The sequence below is a fragment of the Nestor notabilis genome, unplaced genomic scaffold, assembly GCF_000696875.1.
Source record: "Nestor notabilis isolate BGI_N333 unplaced genomic scaffold, ASM69687v1 scaffold11598, whole genome shotgun sequence".
Lineage (NCBI taxonomy): Eukaryota > Metazoa > Chordata > Aves > Psittaciformes > Psittacidae > Nestor > Nestor notabilis.
Window position 1 is genome coordinate 100,896 of NW_009939642.1, and position 15,081 is coordinate 115,976.

Here is a 15,081-nt window from a genome sequence, read left to right on the forward strand (position 1 = left end):
TAATTATATGACATTCTCAGACCATGAGCTGGATTCACAGAATCCACAAAACTCTGCTAAGTATGCTGGGTGGTTGCAAACTCAGAGCTTCATGAAGTAAAAACACTGGAAGGACTCACTGAATCAGCTGGAACTGCAGTAAGCACCAGCACTTAAAAATCAGCAGTGTTTGAGTACCCTCCCCCTCATGCAGTTTTAGCAGGACAGTTATTTGAATAAAGATTTCAGTACTGTGTTTGGAATGCGCGTATAAAACCCTACGTAACAACACACAGAATCACTTCCAATGAAAAGAGATGTCAATCTCATATATGGCATGAGTACATAGTCCAAACAGACCTTCAGCTGCTACTTAGCAGGTCACTGAGGTGCTGAATCATAGGTATATTGAAGTACAATTTTCTTTTACTCACCTTTTTGAAGATGTTCATCCCCAGGTCTGTGGAGAGATCTGGAACTGCTGGTCTGCGCAAGTTGGTCATTGAAACCTTGGAAAATGCCTCTGCACTTAGTGATTTTTCTTCCTCATTGCATTTCATTGTAAGATCCTGCAGCTCCCAAAAGAAGACAGTAAGCACAAGGAGAAACAGAGGATAATCAGCTTTAAAAACAAGGCTACTTCCAAGAGCTGTCACAGGAGCACTGTAAAGGAAAAGGCCCTTCAATTCATTACACAAGACACTATCGACACATTTAAAGAAAAAGAAATGAACAAACCAAATTTAGAAGCTCCTGGAATTATTGACCTTGTGTAACATTTCTGTAACCACATTAAAAAAGTACAGCACGTTGTGCTGCCACAGAAAGCCTCAGGTGTTGGTCTAGTGGCATGGAAAGACCATGCTCTACTCTGATTCCGATCCCAGGTATGACTCTGGGTAGCTGATGATCTTCATAAAGTCTTGGTTTTCGTTTATGAGCAATCACAATAAAGCACAACGAACCCTTTTTGAAGCATTTTATTTAAGCTCTAAGAGAATATGCCTCTAACGACATATGCCTGTAAGCATGTATTTTGGACCTAAGCTGCAGTAAGTAGCACTGTCCCTTCAAGAGACTGGGTCTGTAGAAAACTCTATTTACTCACTACAGAAACCTAAAACTTCTACATCAGTAACATCCTTCACTTGTAATAACAGTGCTCCAAGATCTGTCCATCATAGTTCTTATCATACCTGTGAAAGCCCCCTCAGCTGTAGCAGTGAATGCCTCACAACAGTGAAAATCTTGAGACTAATTTACTCCAGTTTCAGTAGAGGGCACTCTACTCCCCTTCTGCACTGAGGAAAACGCGTTACAGCTGCCTACTGTAAAGAAAGGCTTTGCTATAAAACGTGGCATAAGCTCAGCTCCTGGCCATCTGTTCTCATTAAAGATCTGACGCCACTCTCCATGAGATGTTTGTGCAGCTGACCTGACCAAACTCCCTCAGGGTAATTTTCTTCTGCCTAAATACCAGCTTGTTTCCAATGGAGATGCCCCTTTTCCTTGCTCCCCCACCAGAAGTGTTCAGCGAAACAACTGGGTCATGTTAAAATACCTTTTTGCTTTCGATCCAGAGATAGTCCCATGCCAACAATAGATGGTACAGGAGGTTTAGATTCTGCCTAGCTAGACTGCATCCTGCAGAGCGAGCTAGCTCTGGAGTACACAAGTGTGCAGTTTTATGCATGTGAAGGTCCAGCAAAAGCCAGTGATAGTCTTTGCAGCTGAAGTCTTAAGTACCAGTTATGGTGTTTCCAGTATTGGGCTACTGGGGACCACACATTCTTCAGAGACTTTTCAGACTAATCAAAGCCTACCCTTGAATTCTTCCTATTATCAACATAAGAATGAAGAAGACACACAACAGAAAGATTCCTCCTTACCATTGTTTTCAGCCATGATATGTTTTTAAACCATTTTCACATATAACTAAAGATTCAGGGGAGGAGTCATATATAAATTCTATAGACAGCAAATCAGGATTCAACCCTAGGTGCTCTCAACAGTGAGGCCAGCAAGTACTCCATATGGCTTAGTTCTTAGCTTTTAGAGCTTTCTGGCCTTTTCTGGCTGAAGATAGCCACAGAGCTCAGCATATGGATTTATTCCAGATTCATTATCTTTGTCCATTGCTTTCTAAATCAGTGTTTTATGAGGTGCTTATGGTCACCAAAAGGACAGAGTAAGGATCAGCACCTACCGGATTAGAAACCATACAAACACACAGGAAGACCCAGTCCGTCCCAGTTCTGAAATCTGCTTAGGGCAGGTATCAAGCAAACACTAGAAAAGCAAATTACAGAATCACCTTAAATCTACACTGTGGTCTACAACATACTTTAACGAATCAAGCTAGGATTCCTTTTGAAGACTGATTAAAAATGTGGCTATTCTGTGCAGTGGACTATGTGGCAATTATGATATGCATAAGACGGGTAAGAAAACAAAATAGTTTGGGGGCTGCTACTCTAGGTTTTGTTGTTTCTGTTTTGGTTTGCCTTCCTTCTGCATGACTGTATGGCTACAAGCTCTTTAGGATATATCTCAACTCTCAAGCCATTACACTTGAGACTCTTGGCTTGATATTAGCACTGCAGCAAGCATTACAGCTGTACTGATCGTATGCTTAATTTAAGTTTTGGCTCTTTGCCCTTGCAATGTTAGTGCAGAGGTTTGTGAGCCTCTGAAGGTTTCACTTCCTATATATTTATTCTGAATTCCTTATACTGAATTCACTGTGTACAGGTGCAACGCAGATTTCCTTTAGTGTATGTTGCCAGGTCTGAAATAGGTTTAGACTAAAGTCACTTTCTAGAGGAACCTAGTATTTGTTTCATTCACACTCCATCCAGTACTCCTTTCCCTATTCAACAAGGAATGCTGGCATTCTTTGCTGCTAGTTTACTAGGCAAGACTCAAGCTCTCTCAATCCCAACTGCTTTAGCCCATATTTGAAATGTGATTTCAGGCACACGGAAACCAGGAAGAAATGTGAAAGTTTTGCTGAGGCTTAGGGAGATGCAGGAAGTTATTCTGATAAACTGCAGAACAATAAAAAGAATGTGGATTTACCAGAAAAATCTACTGGTCCCTGATGTGATTTGCAGGCAGCTGGTTTTGTCTTAAATCAGCTTTTGCCTGCTACTTTAAATCTAGCCTGCTGAAACACAGAGTGCTGGTATTTCTGAAAAGTCATTGATCAACCTTTGAGCAGAAATGATGACTGTGTTAGGAATTTAAGATCTAGACAGAAAAAGCAGGCTTTGAGTATATCCTTAGATACACTTAGATAGAAAGAAATTACAAATCTTAACACTCTGGAGGTGGCATTCTTGCCTCTGACTAGCAAAGAGCCTTGAGTAATGAGACTCTGAATTTGAGAACAGCAGTTAAGTCCCTACAGCTGGCTGGGATGAAAGAGAGCCTCGGTGTCTCTATGCATTGCACAGACTTCAGTCCTCAGAGTTGTAAAGCAGCAGGGCAAGAGCTGAGACTTTAGCTGTATGGAAGAGTGTTTCACCTCCTCCATCACAGCTGTTCTGCATAACAAATTGGAAACCCTTTTAAACAGGATTCCAATTTGATGAAGTACAGTAAAAATACACAGGACTGACACAGAGGTTACCAAAAGCAATCAAACCTAGCCCTGGAGGGAAGAATGCCCTGGACACAGTCCTCACGTTAACAGCTACAAAGTACCCAGTGGAATTGCCAAATGGATTTAACAGAAGAACTTTAGTGAACAGCAACTAAGGAATCATTTGCAAGAGAAACAGCCTGGAGAAGCAAGAAATAGCCAAGTGTGTGAAAGGAGGGAAGTGCTCCACAGTATATAGAGAAGAACCAGCACTACTGCAAACAGTGCCTATGGAAAACAACCCCATTCATGCTGCCACTGTGCTGAGAACCACTGCGCTGTTGCACTAGTGACTGAATTTGGGTTGCTCTGAGCAAGGACAAAAGGACAGTAGATGCATGGAAACAGTGAATCACATCAACAGCAACATCTTCCAATTCTCCCTCCAGGAGATGATATTAAGGAAGATTTTTCTGTACATGCCCAGCAATCCTATGAAATCCCCATGCAAATGTAGATTAAGACTGAAGAGTATTTCATATCACCTGGAATTCATGGAGATATGTCAAGCTTTTACAGGAATGAAATGGGCACCATTTTATAGAAACAACACTAGAGTATAACACAGGTTAAACAATACTGCTGCTGCTGAGCCCTTAAAACCGTAAGAAGCCCTCACATAAAAATCATAAGAATGCCTGTAAAATCCTGAGATTTCAAAATAACAGTACTAATATTTACATTGCTTATGTTTGTCTTTTGGCTTACGAGCATCTGGGCTATACAGGAGAAAAGATACTTCACCCTTCTCCCTTATAAAATGACATCTCAAAAACTGCCAGAGCTCTACAATATTGAAAGCAAGGATTTTAAGAAAAAACACCAAAAATTCTAACAGTTCTGACTCAAGACAGACATTTGACAACAATATTAACAGAAGGTACAGCCTTTTACTTGAGGTGTGGCATAAAATTGGATTGCAAAAATAGAATCTGTATTAAATTCTGTTAGACAGTTCCATCAACTCAATAAATCATAATTTGCTCTTAAAAGCCCACATGACAGGAGAAAAGTGCACAACCTAAAAGTAGCACAAATCAACAAGGAGATTAAATGAAACTGCAGCAGCATCCCCTTTTTATCCCTGGAATACGCAAGGGAGCTACACAAACAAAAAAACCCCAAACATTTAAGCTCTAACATGAAGATCTCTACTGTACAACATGGAGGGCTTTTGCTCACTGCCACTGTTTGCAAAGTCTACTCCAATATTTTAATCCAGGTATTTGCCTGGAGTGTTTGGTGCTGTACCAACTGTGATGCCTTTTTTCTCTTTCAAGGGGTTACACCAAAGAAGCTCAGTGTGTCCTGAGCACTACAGATTAACATAAAGGCACCCTGATTTCTTCTGACAACTGCATTAGTATATTCTCACATTAAAAATTAATGTTATCACAGTTCACCTTAATTATCCCAAATCAACCCTTGAACTTTCAGGAGTCACCAGCTCCGACTCTCTGCATCATGTTCTGCCTCCAAACCCCTCATCGTTCTCAGGGTCTCCTTCTGAATTGACGCACCTATCTGGCCTCTGGGCAGTTTAACCAACACCAAAGCTGTGCTTTTCACTAGTTATCCAGCCATCACTTCCCAGCATCACCACAACAGTTCCTATTTTCTTATTGATGGCAACTGCTTACCTGAGTTTTGTGGGTATTCACCAGAGAGGGTGCAGCAGCCACCATGGAGCTGCTGCGAGGCCTTGGTAAGGGGGTGATCTCTGGCTCAGGTGGTTTCTCCGGCTTTTCCTGCAGCATATGCCTCAGCCTCTGCAGGTAGTACATTAGTGACCACTGCGTGCCCTCCTCGGACCAATGTGGCTGCAGCAGGCAGCGCAGCACTGCCACATCGAAGTATGTGGCATAGCGAGACTTCTGGCATGGTGGGATCACCAAGGACACCCTGTTCCAAAGAGGAAGAGTGAAACGTTAGTCATCAGGTTCCTCAGCCCTCCTTAGGGAACCACCCAATGATGATCTGTCAGGTCTGTATGTTCAGCTGTTCTCTAAGGGATCATGCTTGATACCACAAAGTTTTCTTGGGTAGCTGGAAACCAGTTCTGTCCTAGCATACATGCTGGTCCACCCTAAAAGACCCAAGAGCTTGACTAGAAGGCCTAAAATTTAGGCACCCACCAAGAGCTGTAAGCCACACTCTGCAGAAATCACCAGGATGTGAACACAGCTGTGCCTGCTTGAGCTTGCAGGGCCATTTGACACTGACCCTTGGGGACTAAGGCCCTGACTGAGAAAAGCATTACTGAAGACACATAAGTGGATATTTAGCTTTCAGCTCCCTAGAGGACTCAAGTACATGCTTTGTTAAGTGTTTTTTTGAATAGGTTTGCTTTCTTAAACTGTGGTCTGAAGGCAGGCCCCCAGCACTTGTGCTAGCTGAATAATTTCTTCAGCTGGAAACAGACAACCCTTGAGCTTCTGATGTTCAGATATTAGTAATATATGTTTAGGAATGGTTTACATTTGTACAAATCAGGCCTTACTTAAGAAGGAGCAGGCAGGACAGCTAAGTTAGTTAACCCTTTAAGCTAATTAAATTGATTCTTAACAAGTGAACTGTTACGGACACTCTCTGCCAGCATGTGCTAGAGAAAAGGACTATTTTTAGCCTTCATTATAATTTTTCTGCCTTTCAGGTGGTGTCATTTTCTGATGGGTTTGAGCATGACATATCCTAAGTATTGCAGAAGTTAGTGCATGCAAGAGCAAGATATCTGTAGTAAGCCTCAGAAATGAGACTCCAGGGATTTCAGTTTTCAAAGGTATCACAGAATCGCAGAATGGTTTGGGTTAGAAAGGACCTTATGATCATCTAGTTCCAACCCCCCTGTCATGGGCAGGGAAACCTCACCCTAGACAATGTTGCTCAAGGCTCTGTCCAAAATTATGCCTGTCTCCAGAGCCAATCTTACTGCAATAAAATGCCCCAACTTTTTTATGGCTTCGTTTTATATCGTTTCTCTCCAAGCAGAGTACAACTGGCCTGACCTACCCTCTGTACAGCCACTAGCTGTTAAGACACAATCTGTCAGAAATGCAGCAGTGAAAGGGAGTTGGAGGGAATGAGAATCACATGGCAAAAGAAGGTGTGAAATGCTGGGGGTGGGGCAGGAACTCTGGAGATCTGTCTATTTTTTTTGCCTGCCAAAGCACCCATTTTAAATGTTTCCACTCAGTGTGTTAGAAACACACTGAACTGAGTACTTCCGTGATTTTTTGATTCTATAAAAATGAACAGCACTCCATGGCTGTATTCTCAGACATTTGGGAATCATCACAAGAACATCAGCTATTTATGGGGGTTTTTTAATGCCATTTTTACTCTCAACTCTGCTACATGACATTCAAACAGCCTTGGCAGGACACCTGCATCTCACATTCTGAACAGAGGCATCCAAGGCCACAGTCCAGCAGAGCATCAGGGAACAAGTGGCAATACTGACCAGTGGAACCTCTAAGTGCCTAAAGTGAAAGGCATGCTTCAAGTGCTTTGCTGGACTGTGGCACTGCCCAGTGCCACAAAGCTGCTCTGTGCATCCAAGGCAAGAGGACTGGCAAAGGATAAAGAAGTGTCTGTGAACTTAGGCACCACTTGGAATCACATGAACCCAGCTCCATATTACATGCTTGGAAAGAGGGGGCAGGTGGCAAAGCTATGCTTGGAGCAACGCATGCATCTAGAACTCCAACCTGCAGGAGCTGGTTTGCTGCCAGCCCCACGGGCCAATATTGAAGGTACTTGGCGACTGCAGACCAGCCCGTCTGTGTCAGCATATGTCACTATCTGGAATCTATAGATTCAAAGCTTCTCCCCCAGTGCTGTATTCAAGGTAAAAATGTTACAAGTTTGATGACTTTAAGATGAGCTGTTATAAAAACCTGAAAAACTGAATTAGGAAGGAGAAAACAGTGATAGATGGATATATGCTATAAAGCTTTCCCCATAAACCTAATGCGAAGGCTGGTTTTGTAACAGTCAAGATTGTATCACATAGATGAGGTCTGTAAAAAACCATAAGGACAGCTGGGATACTCAAAGCATTCCAGCAAAGGAAATAAGGCCACCACCTCAGAGGCAATTGTAGAGGAAGATGCATTGCTCCCTGGTCACTTTGCAGGACCCAGATCAGTGTCTGAGTCTAAATAGTCTTTCATGTTCCCCCCTTTGCAGCACATGCAAACCTGAGGCACAACGCAGCTTGGAGCAAGGCATGTTCTCCTTATGAAATATTTGTCACAAAAGTCCTTCCTGTATAGTCAATTTTCCAGACAGTGTGTTCAAGGCAGCAGCTGGATAAAGGGCTACAGCCTTATTTGCCTCAGTCTTAAACTACATCATCTGTAAATGGAGAATTTCACTGAGTGGAGCAGGGATAATCAGCCAGGATCAGAGGAAGAAGCCATTTCCTCAGGAAGCATCTGAGGAACCAGAAATTAAACTCTGTACTTCATTTAGAAGGAAATCTAGTGTTCATATGATCAGCCTGTGACTGCAGGGAGAGTGGAAAGGCAGCCTTCCTTCAACCCGGGCCAAGGACAAAGGAATACTGCGGCTGTTGGTAAGCAGAGTAAACAACATTTGCTCCCCAGTTGTCTGTTGCCTGGCAACCAAAGCTCCCTGTACAGTTTTAACTGATCAATGAGTCCTGCAAATGAGGAGGCATAATGATGCTCTCTTCAAAGCCTGTCTGAAGCTTCATTCCCATAGCAACCACCAGACCCAGCTTGACAAATCGATCACCTGATTCTGTCTTCTTAAAAGGCTGCTTATTTTTTTTATGGCTGTGCACTCTGAGCAGTAGTGTTCACACACAGAAAGGCAGTTCTGTCCCCAACTTCAGTTTTACTGGCTCCCATTAACACAGATGAAATAAAGACCCCGAACTAACAGCAGCCTTGATGCAAAATCCTTAGGGAAGCCTCCTGATGGGATCAGAGTCTTCGAGAATAGCTTTGCTCTTTCCACCAGTGAAAGGGTGCACCAAAGCCCTTTTGGAGAAATCAGAGCCTTTCCTAGATTATATCCGGAAGCCCACTCCATCCCACATTTCTTCTGTCACGGTAATGAAGTGATTTCTTAAAACACTGCAGTGCTTTGGATATGACATTTCCCAAAAGAGATGAACAACTGGACCAAAATTTTCAGGAGGTTAAATGCCACTCCTAAATCCATAAGGACCTAAAAATATAGTTAGGCTTCCCTTCCTCTCCATCCCCTGAAAACACTCATCAGCATCACTTACTTTATGGCCACTACTGAAAATCTGGTTCTGTCTTTCTGTACACAAATCTAGATTAAAAGATGTTAATTTATCAGTGCCATGCTGGAAAACTGTGGCCTGAGCTCTGCAGGGCAAGCTGGGAGGAAGTGTGCGTGGCTGCACTTCTTCATCAGTCTGTTCCTGTGGACCAGTAATCTAAGGCAAGCTAAGCAGCAGGATGCAGAGAAGGCATAATGAGGGCAATAGAGACTTGCAAAAATCCTTTCCTAAAGGAAACTTGCCCAGAAGGAAGCCAGAAATTATATAAGTTCCCTGAGACTGAATCCAGCTCCAAAGGAGCATTGAATCTGCACCTTGTATGTTAGTGCCTTTGATTAAAATAAATTAACATATTAGAAAAGATCAAACTGACCAGCTAGAGACTTCTCCAATGAAAGTGACATTGACTATCATGTGTCATCACCTTATCAACACCCAGAACTGAGATTCGTTGAATTGAGATAAACACCCAGCACCCTTGGTGTGTATGGGCAACAAGAGATTCAAGACACCGGACTTTTGTGACCTCCACCATCGAGTCACACCAGCCTAACTTTCTGCTGAAGAGATTTGTACCTGGGATGTGCAGCACCTCTCTCCTGAGAGGTTTGGGAGGATACGCTTCCATCCAAGGAGTTTCCACGATGACATGCTGAAAAAGTGGCCTTTGGAGGCACAGAATCTGGCTGGGTTGTCTCACAGACCACCTGCAGTCCCTTTGGATAGTTTTAAGAAAAGGAAATAGGTATATAAACATATTTATCTCTCCCCTATTAGTTTTCTTACTGCAACTTATACTTAGACATGACTATTACTTTTACCATAATACCGTGGTAATACGAGGGAGAGACTGATAAAGCCTGGGGCTTCTCAGTACTAGGCATTGTACATGCACATGGTAAGACAGGGCTCTTGTCCAAAAAAATACAAAAGATAGAATAGGGCCAAGGAGATCCTGAGAACTACACCCCATACCCTTTGGTTCCACTACAGACAGGGTTGGGAACAATCAGAACTGTGAAGAACTGTTAACTTCTGGAGATGGAATACTTCAGGATGGCAACTCCAAGTGCTGTTTCAATATTAATTTCCTCCCCCCCTGCCTCAGCTCCTTATTCAAGCTTGTCTAACCCTAGCATAAACTTACCTCGGTATGTCCACTGTCCAGATTAGGGGATTCACAGGTCACGCTCTGATTGTTGGTGGGAGAACTTCTCTTAGCTGAGGAAAGAAGTCAAAGAAGGACATTTCAGGAATCACCTCTAATATTAAAACATACCACTGAAAGGATAAACCAGAAAACAAAACCAAAGCCAAAGCAGTATCTTTCTGCTCCAGACTTCCTAGGCATTAGCCACAGCCAGAAAAAGAACTGGTTTAATTTTTGCACAGTCCTTTTAGCTGTGTTGTCACAATCTTGCCTGTTGAAAATCCTATTTTTTTTAATTAAATTTGAATATAAATTTTATCCTAAATCAGTTCGGCATCAAATTGTGTTTTCCTGTGCATACTAGTGCTTTTTATTTTGGAGCAATTCCTCCTGCTATTTTTAAATATATATTACACTCATTTCTAGGTTACATCTTTCAGAATGTATTGTGATTTCCAATTTGACAAATGCTTCACCACAGGAGACACACTAACGACATGCAGAAAGTTTGATCAGCGATACTCTAGAAAAACAAGGGCATCACAAAGGCTAGGATGACAATCCTTGAAATCCTGTCACATCTCAAGCTATTCAGATGAGACTTAGTATCAGACTGACTCCAAACAAAACAATTCAAAGCTTCTCCAGTAGAATTTTTTAATTCGTTTGAAGGAAAATTTAAGTAAATGAAACTTTTTTGACCCAATCTGAGCAACAGAATCTTCCTTGACATAAAGAACCTCATTCCAATTTCTATTTCTGTTCTGCTGAAAATATTTTCAAAACATAACAGAGTATTTTCATTTCACTTCACGCCTTAAGTTATTCTTTAGGGATTTTCTGACCACACTCCAGACCTATGGAAAAAAATACCAACAGTCAAAGAAAACTTAGGACTAATTCCTTTTGTTATTTCCAGACCTGAAATCCTACTTTTTAATTACAGAAGTTGAAGCAGAGGGAGGAACAGCTAGATACCAAAGATGGGTTTAAATCATTTGGAAGATTTGATTCCTTTTCAATTCTGGACTGTCCCAGAGACGTACAAAGCCTTCAGAACAAAATATGACATCCCAAATGACCTGCCACCAGAAAAATCTGATCCGACGAGCTACTGTGAATATTCCAGCTCCATGCTTTTGAGAATGAGCAAGCAATGCTACAGTGATAAACCCAGCACTCTCTTAATTCACTATCTTGTACGAATTAAGCAAAACTATGGTCTAAAAAACATTTCTAGGTAGGAGGAAAACCTACACTGTCAACTGTGCGCTCTTCACTGCTAGTTTTTGTCCAGTGGCAGCCTGGGAAGGCCGTTCCCACCCATGTCAGGCTGCTGCTAGATACTGCCTTTGTCCTTCTTAGCAACTAAGGAAGGTATGGTGAAACATAGATATGAGGCCCACAGGAAATGATAACTCTACTGAAGAGTTTCTCGTTTCCTATTTGTGATTTCTCTCTCATCTCCTATTTAATTACTATGCAAACATCAGTTGACCCTGAGGGGGAACAACCTTAAACTACTCTCAAAAGTTCGACTATTTCCTGCAGGATTAACATGTTCTTTCAAATATGATGGTCACAGAACATAAGGCATCATCAGACAAAGGAAAGGTTTCTCAGCTCCCAGGAGCTCCATTACCACAGCAAAGTGACAGACCTGTAACGATGTTCCTGATAGGTTTTACAAGGGCGTTGAAGGCAGAAACTTCAGGCTGCCTGTGTTCCCACATAGGCTGCCAAATAACAAGGCCACTAGCCAACCGAAACGTCAGGTCTGACTCCTAGGAAGACAAACAGAGGTTGTATCACAAGCTCACACAAAAGAATCTTGTTTCCAATCTAAAAGGATTGCCATACCTCCGATGCACAGGTCTTACAAGAAATGAGTGATCCCATCTGCAGTTCTGAGGTCAGTATATGTTAATTCAAGGGCCAGTAGCACTACTTGGCAGGTATTAATACGTTTCAAGTATCACTATTAAAAAAACCCAGGGAAATCTCAATGCAAAAATACACAAAAGGCTTTTTCCTAATGCAAATTCTATACTAGTTATGAACTCTGCTTTTTCTAGGACATTAAGCTGTAAGAGGCCATTCCTGTAACACTAAGCATCCCTTCTGACCAAAAATAACCACTTCATATTTAGTATTCAATCTCAAACTTAGGATTTACACTCTGAGACTTGAACTTCTTGCCCCAAAAGAATAAGAATACTAAATATTAAAACATTAGTTAGAATTGAGGAAGCATGAAATTAACAAATTACTCTGAAACAGCAGTACACAAAAATGTCATTATGATTAGCACCATTAGTACCTGAGCTATGTCAATACAGAGATATTGGTACTAATTACACTTATCTCATCATTGTTTTACGTATGCAAGTAGCCGAAATCACGTACATTAGTACACAAGCAAATCTTAGGGGATCAAGGTACTTGATCAAGGCACTTACTTGACCTAAGGTCAGATCTATATTAGGAGACACTGCTGTTGGTATAGTCTAGGTAGCCCCACAGACAAACAAACATGGTAATAGCAGTTTTGGCAACATAATTACTGCTGCTTCACCATTTCCTGTTGACATAGCTCCACATATCTCAGACAGAACTAAAAGAACAGCTGAAGGTGACCGTAGCTCTCCAGCCCTTCTATTCCCTACTTTTCATTACTGTTGTCTCATCACTATGAGCTCACAAGCCCTCTTATAAACTAAGCTTGGTTTTAATTACTATTTATACTATGGAGCCCATTGCAAAGCTTTTGGAAGTAGTACCAGTAGTGTGTTGTGTTTTTACTTTGTATTGCTAGCTTTTGGTGAGATGCCAATACAGTTGTTAAGTTACAGGATTACATGCATCCCACTCACCTCCCAAAAGCCTCATTTAAAAACACATTGCTAAATACTCAAGATCCTCTCAGAAGTCAGGAATTCCTCCATCTAGATGGGCCTGTGCAAATACCGATCATCTTCCTTGACCACATGCATTACTTTGGTTGTCTGATCAGACCAGTATTCTTCCCCTGAGACCTCTACTTCTATGAAACACAGAGAGGACAATGTTGACTTAGTGAACCAGTTACATGCCTCATTTACCTCACCATTTTTGAGCTTTGCTTTGATGACATAAACCGGCATGTTTTCATGGGCTTTTGATCACTACAGTATCTCAGAGATCTGATTTTCAAGGTAAACAGGAGATACTGTTATTAATCTCATCTTGTAAATGGGAAACTACATCCCAGAAAGACTAATATTAAAAAAAAAAATGGAAACCTAAACTCTAACAGCTGGGGTCTACTTCCAGTTTCATTTCATTTATTCAAAGGGCAGCCCATATCTCTATGTATAGCACTGGGAAGAATTCAGCATTTCTTCCTGTCATGGCCCTGCAGCTTACAGAGAAAATGTGAACTAGTAAACAAGTGTGAAAAATTTGGGCAAAATAAATTGAGCAGTACTATACAGGAACTCAGCAGCAGAAGTAGGGAAATCTAGTTCTCCAGACCTGCTTTCATCTGCCTTAACCAAGATTACCTTTTATCTCCTGTACTTTCTTATTCAACTGTTGTAGCATACAGGGCAGGATGCAAACAGGTAACAGTCTCCATCACTCCATGACTTTACAGACCTTTTCCAAGCACCTACTCTCCAGAGCCAGTTTCTCTTCTGAGGCCCAGCTGGAAATGTAAAGGCTAAACGGCAACCCTCCAGAGAGGTTGAAGACAAGAGGTGGGAGTCCGAGCATGCTCTTCATCACACCACTCTGCAAAGCCCAATGCGCTCCGCCCAAAATCAACAGAGGGACCCCAGCAGACAGGAAGCCTGCAGCCTGCTTCCAACTTCAGAACAAAGGAGTGCTTAATAGCCTTTGCCACTGCCATGCTTATACCAGTATCATGCATTCCTGGTAACTAGCACCAAGATGATTAGTAATGACAATAATATATCCTAGTGGCAGCCCCACGGTGGAATCCCTGAAAAGCTAGCAAGGTCCTTCTAACCGATGGCTGAGAATCCCAGGAGCAAGCTAAAGCTCACAATCCTTTCTGCAAGTTCCAGGGTCCCAAAGACTTCACAAGGGCCACAGATCTTTGTCATTCCAGAGGGCTTAAAATGGCTCACTTCAGATTTATTTGCATTTGTGTCTGTTTGATGCTGCACTGATTGTTCATGTCACTGGAAGTATTTCTTCCTCATGGCAGTGGTATTCTGCCAGCTTATTAAAACATTTCTAGTGGTCACCCAGTGTGTAGGCTGAATTAAATAACAACCTCAAAGGCAAAATCATTCTTTTCTGGCTCAGAGCTGTCTTCACATATGTACCCCACCAGTGTTCCACTTACCTTAATCCTGTGGACAAGGGGAGCAAAGAGGAACACAAAGAGCTCCACTGTGGCCATGGAGTTCTGGAAGAACTTCCTTCTGTTGTTTTCCTCCTCATCATTCGTGGTGCCAGGCCGGGGATGTCCTGGTGATCCTTGATTTTCAGCCTGGTGGATAAAGGCGCTACTGCTCCCTCCCCAGCTAGAGCCTCTGTCTCCTCCAAATCGGTCACTGCTGCAGTCCTGAGGGGCCTCCAGCAGCATCCAGTGAAGAGTGTGTAGAAGCTTTGTTTCAGCTACTCCAAGCTTATCCTGATGTCCTGGATGGAAAAATGCATCACAGTATCTCACAGGGTTTCTATTAATGGTACTGTTGAGACTTTCAGAGCTGCACAGGGAAGCGGCCACCCAACTTCCTGATGAGCATTGGAAAATTAAAATTCTATCATTACAAGTATCAGCATAGTGTTTCACTATGTTTGAAACCTCCTAATTCACAAGTTTCCATTTACTTCACAACATTCGCACTTCAGTCCCTGAAATGTCAGTTGCAGGAAAGCTGAATGTGTGGACACAGAGTGGTCCTGAAAGATGCCATCTCAACAGTCTTGTCTATTTGACTCTAATGAGTAAGACAAAATGCAAGTGAGCACTGAAAGGTGCTCAAGCTGTGTTCTGTTAATGTTCCCTACTGGCATGTC

The 15,081-nt window shown here is 42.1% G+C and overlaps 1 protein-coding gene across 1 annotated transcript in view; it reads right to left on the reverse strand.

The window, feature by feature from the left end:
* UNC80 (unc-80 homolog (C. elegans)) overlaps window positions 1-15,081 on the reverse strand; it is a gene marked incomplete at its 5' end in the record, with an annotated part of 118,213 nt that overhangs the window by 97,741 nt on the left and 5,391 nt on the right. The window contains 6 exon segments of the mRNA XM_010019970.1: window positions 414-548; window positions 5,263-5,524; window positions 9,477-9,616; window positions 10,048-10,121; window positions 11,711-11,834; window positions 14,402-14,700. Coding sequence (XP_010018272.1) covers window positions 414-548; window positions 5,263-5,524; window positions 9,477-9,616; window positions 10,048-10,121; window positions 11,711-11,834; window positions 14,402-14,700 — 1,034 coding nt within the window.